Consider the following 3,160-nt stretch of genomic DNA (forward strand, 5'->3'; position numbering starts at 1 on the left):
TTTTCTCCGAGTGAACATTGCCTTTTGGAGAATGAACGAATGATTTGAAGTTCTCTGACATCCTGACATCGAAGGTCATTGACGCCGATATCGTTTATTGTAAATAAAGATTAAAAGAATATGCAATTAAAACCAGAAAAGTAAACATGTTATGAAAGTTAAATAGCATTAAGAAGACCTGCTTCTGATATAGAATTAAAAATGCCACTAGCATTGTACGACACATTATGTCCAAGGATCTTGGCAAGGATGAACCTGCCATCCTCACCCCGAGCCTCAAACAGATATCTATTTTCTTTCTGTGCTATAAGTGGGGCATTCAGTCAACAAATGCCTCACTTTCAAGGGTATCAAACAGTCGTCGTGTAATGGCTGGTGTTGGCCAGCCAGCAGAAACTCGTGATACTGCTAAATTCCTTCCTTTATTTCAACGCTGTTGATAAATTAAATTAAATAAATTAGATAACCTTGGAAGATAGAGTATCATCAGAATCTGTGTTTCTGTTTATCATCTGAAACTACGACTCGGAAAATCATGCAAAATTCAGTGCCGTGTTTCGTCGTCATCTGCCTCTCACTTGATAGAGACATATAAAGCAAAGGCGTACATCCCCATGCGTTTTTTTTTTTCTTTTTTTTTCCTTTTTTTTACCAAATTAGTGAACTGTGAATATTATGTGAATTTCGTAAAATATTTTAAATACTTACATATAATTTTAAATATAATTATTAATGTTTGCTGGCTATTATTTTCTTTCGCTATTACTCATCTGCTATTTTCTTTGCTAACTCATTTATTTGGGTAATAAGACATTAATGTAGATTTTACATAATCTACGTTGTGTTATAGCTGACCGTAACACATAATTTTGCTAGTTACTATTGAAAGAAGGAAGAATTTTTTGTTTTCATGTCATTGGAGAAAGCATTAACATAGAGGACATGGTCGTCACATAACTTTGCTAGTTACTTACGAAGGAAAGAAGGAATTTCTTTTTACTCATTAGAGGGATAACCCTATCACGAGAGCAAAGTTATTGCATTGCTTTAAAAAGTAAATATTCAATATGTATTTGTAAGTGGATATAATAGCTATAAATCTTCTTAAGTGTTATAAATCGTCAATAGCTTGCAATATCAACTAAGCGTTTGGTAGTCAATTTCAAGTGGCGTATTTCATTTTCATTTAGTCTGTAATTTATTTTTTTATCTCCTAATGTTCCTAAGATTCACTTATTATTATTATCCTCATCATCATCATCATCATCATCATCATCATCATCATTATTATTATTATTATTATTATTACTAACCAAGCTACAACCCTAGTTGGAAAAGCTAGATGCTATGAGCCCAAGTGCTCCAACAGGGAAAAATAGCCCAGTGAGGAAAGGAAATAAGGAAATAAATAAATGATGAGAACAAATTAACAATAAATCATTCTAAAATCAGTAACAACGTCAAAACAGATATGTCATATATAAACTAAAAAGACTTTAAAGAAAAAGAGCTATGCCATTGTTCTGTAGAACAGTAGAACTGAACCATCATATGAATATCCAAATGAACCAATTATTTTCAACATTTTTTTTAAATATGATACAATTGCAATACAATTAATAATAACAAACTAAGTATTAACAATGTTTTCATTCCTGGAAGTCAATCATTGATTGTACATTCATGAGCAATGTCGCTTACCTTTCACTTTCCACATTGCTTCATTGATTGTTCCCTGAATGCTGAATAGGAATCCTGAAGTCAGTAGTATTGAAAGCAACCTTGAAGACTTCATGATGCAGGAACAACTGGCTCTGTAACGAAGGTAATTTCTATATTAGAATTAAATTTTATTGTGAAATATTTTGCGAATAGTTTTCATTCATTGGATGAAAGTCACTGTAACTATAACCAGTATAACATATTTTGAATAGCTTCTTGTCACTTGAAATGTGCTTTGTACGAAGGTACAGCTTAATTTATCAACATATTATTATTAGTCTTCTTCTTCTTTGTCTACATCTTTTCCACTTCTATGTGGGGTCGATGTTTCTGGTCAGCTTTCTCCATCTACCTCTGTCCCAAACTTCATCACCGGTTAATCCTTTTGATCGAAGGTCATCCTTGATACGGTCCAACATATTATTAATATTAATTGCACCTATTATTCCCAGTAATTTAGGTGCCTTGAATGACTATACTCTAAAGCTTAGTTTATGCTCATTTTCAAAAGCATAAAAATGTAATATTTGACTCTACTGTGGAAGATGAAGAGAAAAATGAACTTTTTTTTTTATTTGAGAAGGAAATATCCTAGGATGCAGAGGTACAAGCCTGCATCATTAGATAAAGTACGGAATCAGTTGGGAGGATCGAGTGGTTGGACTATGGAAGATGAAGAAAAAAGGAAAATTTTTTATTGAGGAGGAAATATCCTTCGATGCAGAGGTACAAGCCTGCATCATTGGATAAAGTTCGGAATCAGTTGGGAGAATCGAGTGGTTGGACTATGGAAGATGAAGAGAAAAAGGAACTTTTTTTGAGAAGGAAATGTCCTTGAATGCAGAGGTACAGTCAAAAAGCAAATGTCCTGTCGTCTCCAGTCCCCTCTGTCACCCAAAATATCTATAGATTCCAGAATTTCAGGTGTAGAAGAGTTTGGTTGTTGGGGGGGGGGGGGGGGGGGGCAACGAGCGGGGGGAGGACGACGGTGGGCCGGGGAAGTAATTCTTAGAGCTGTAAGGGGTGTGATGGTAGGGGAACCACGAAAAATTATGGATGAACGTAAATTCAGTATAATTTCTGCAGTTCTTAATTCTATCTTTATAATGATTTTAACTTAAAATTATATGTTATATTTGTTGTGTTATTTGCTATGCCATTCTCACAAACAACTTGTTGAAAAAAAAGATCGATGTTTAGTTTGGAAATATATTATGACCCGACTGAAAAATCTTTCCTAAACAAGAGCTAGGAGTCCGCTCTCTCTCTCTCTCTCTCTCTCTCTCTCTCTCTCTCCTCTCTCTCTCTCTCTCTCTCTCTCTCTCTCTCTCTCTCTCAAATAGATAACTAGATGGAAAATAAAAAAATAAAGGCAATATGATGATTCTATTATCTTTAAGGTATGTGAATCTTAGCCCTAATTAGACGGACAGATGGA

General features: G+C 34.3%; 1 protein-coding gene across 1 annotated transcript in view; it reads right to left on the minus strand.

Moving 5' to 3' along the window:
* The window catches only part of LOC137640548 (uncharacterized), a 43,954-nt gene that overhangs the window by 10,267 nt on the left and 30,527 nt on the right, over positions 1-3,160 (minus strand). The window contains exon 2 of the mRNA XM_068373066.1: positions 1,702-1,814. Within this exon, the coding sequence (XP_068229167.1) occupies positions 1,702-1,795 (94 nt within the window). The 5' untranslated portion in view covers positions 1,796-1,814. The remainder of the gene's footprint in view (positions 1-1,701; positions 1,815-3,160) is intronic.

The sequence above is a fragment of the Palaemon carinicauda genome, chromosome 5, assembly GCF_036898095.1.
Source record: "Palaemon carinicauda isolate YSFRI2023 chromosome 5, ASM3689809v2, whole genome shotgun sequence".
NCBI classification, from domain to species: domain Eukaryota; kingdom Metazoa; phylum Arthropoda; class Malacostraca; order Decapoda; family Palaemonidae; genus Palaemon; species Palaemon carinicauda.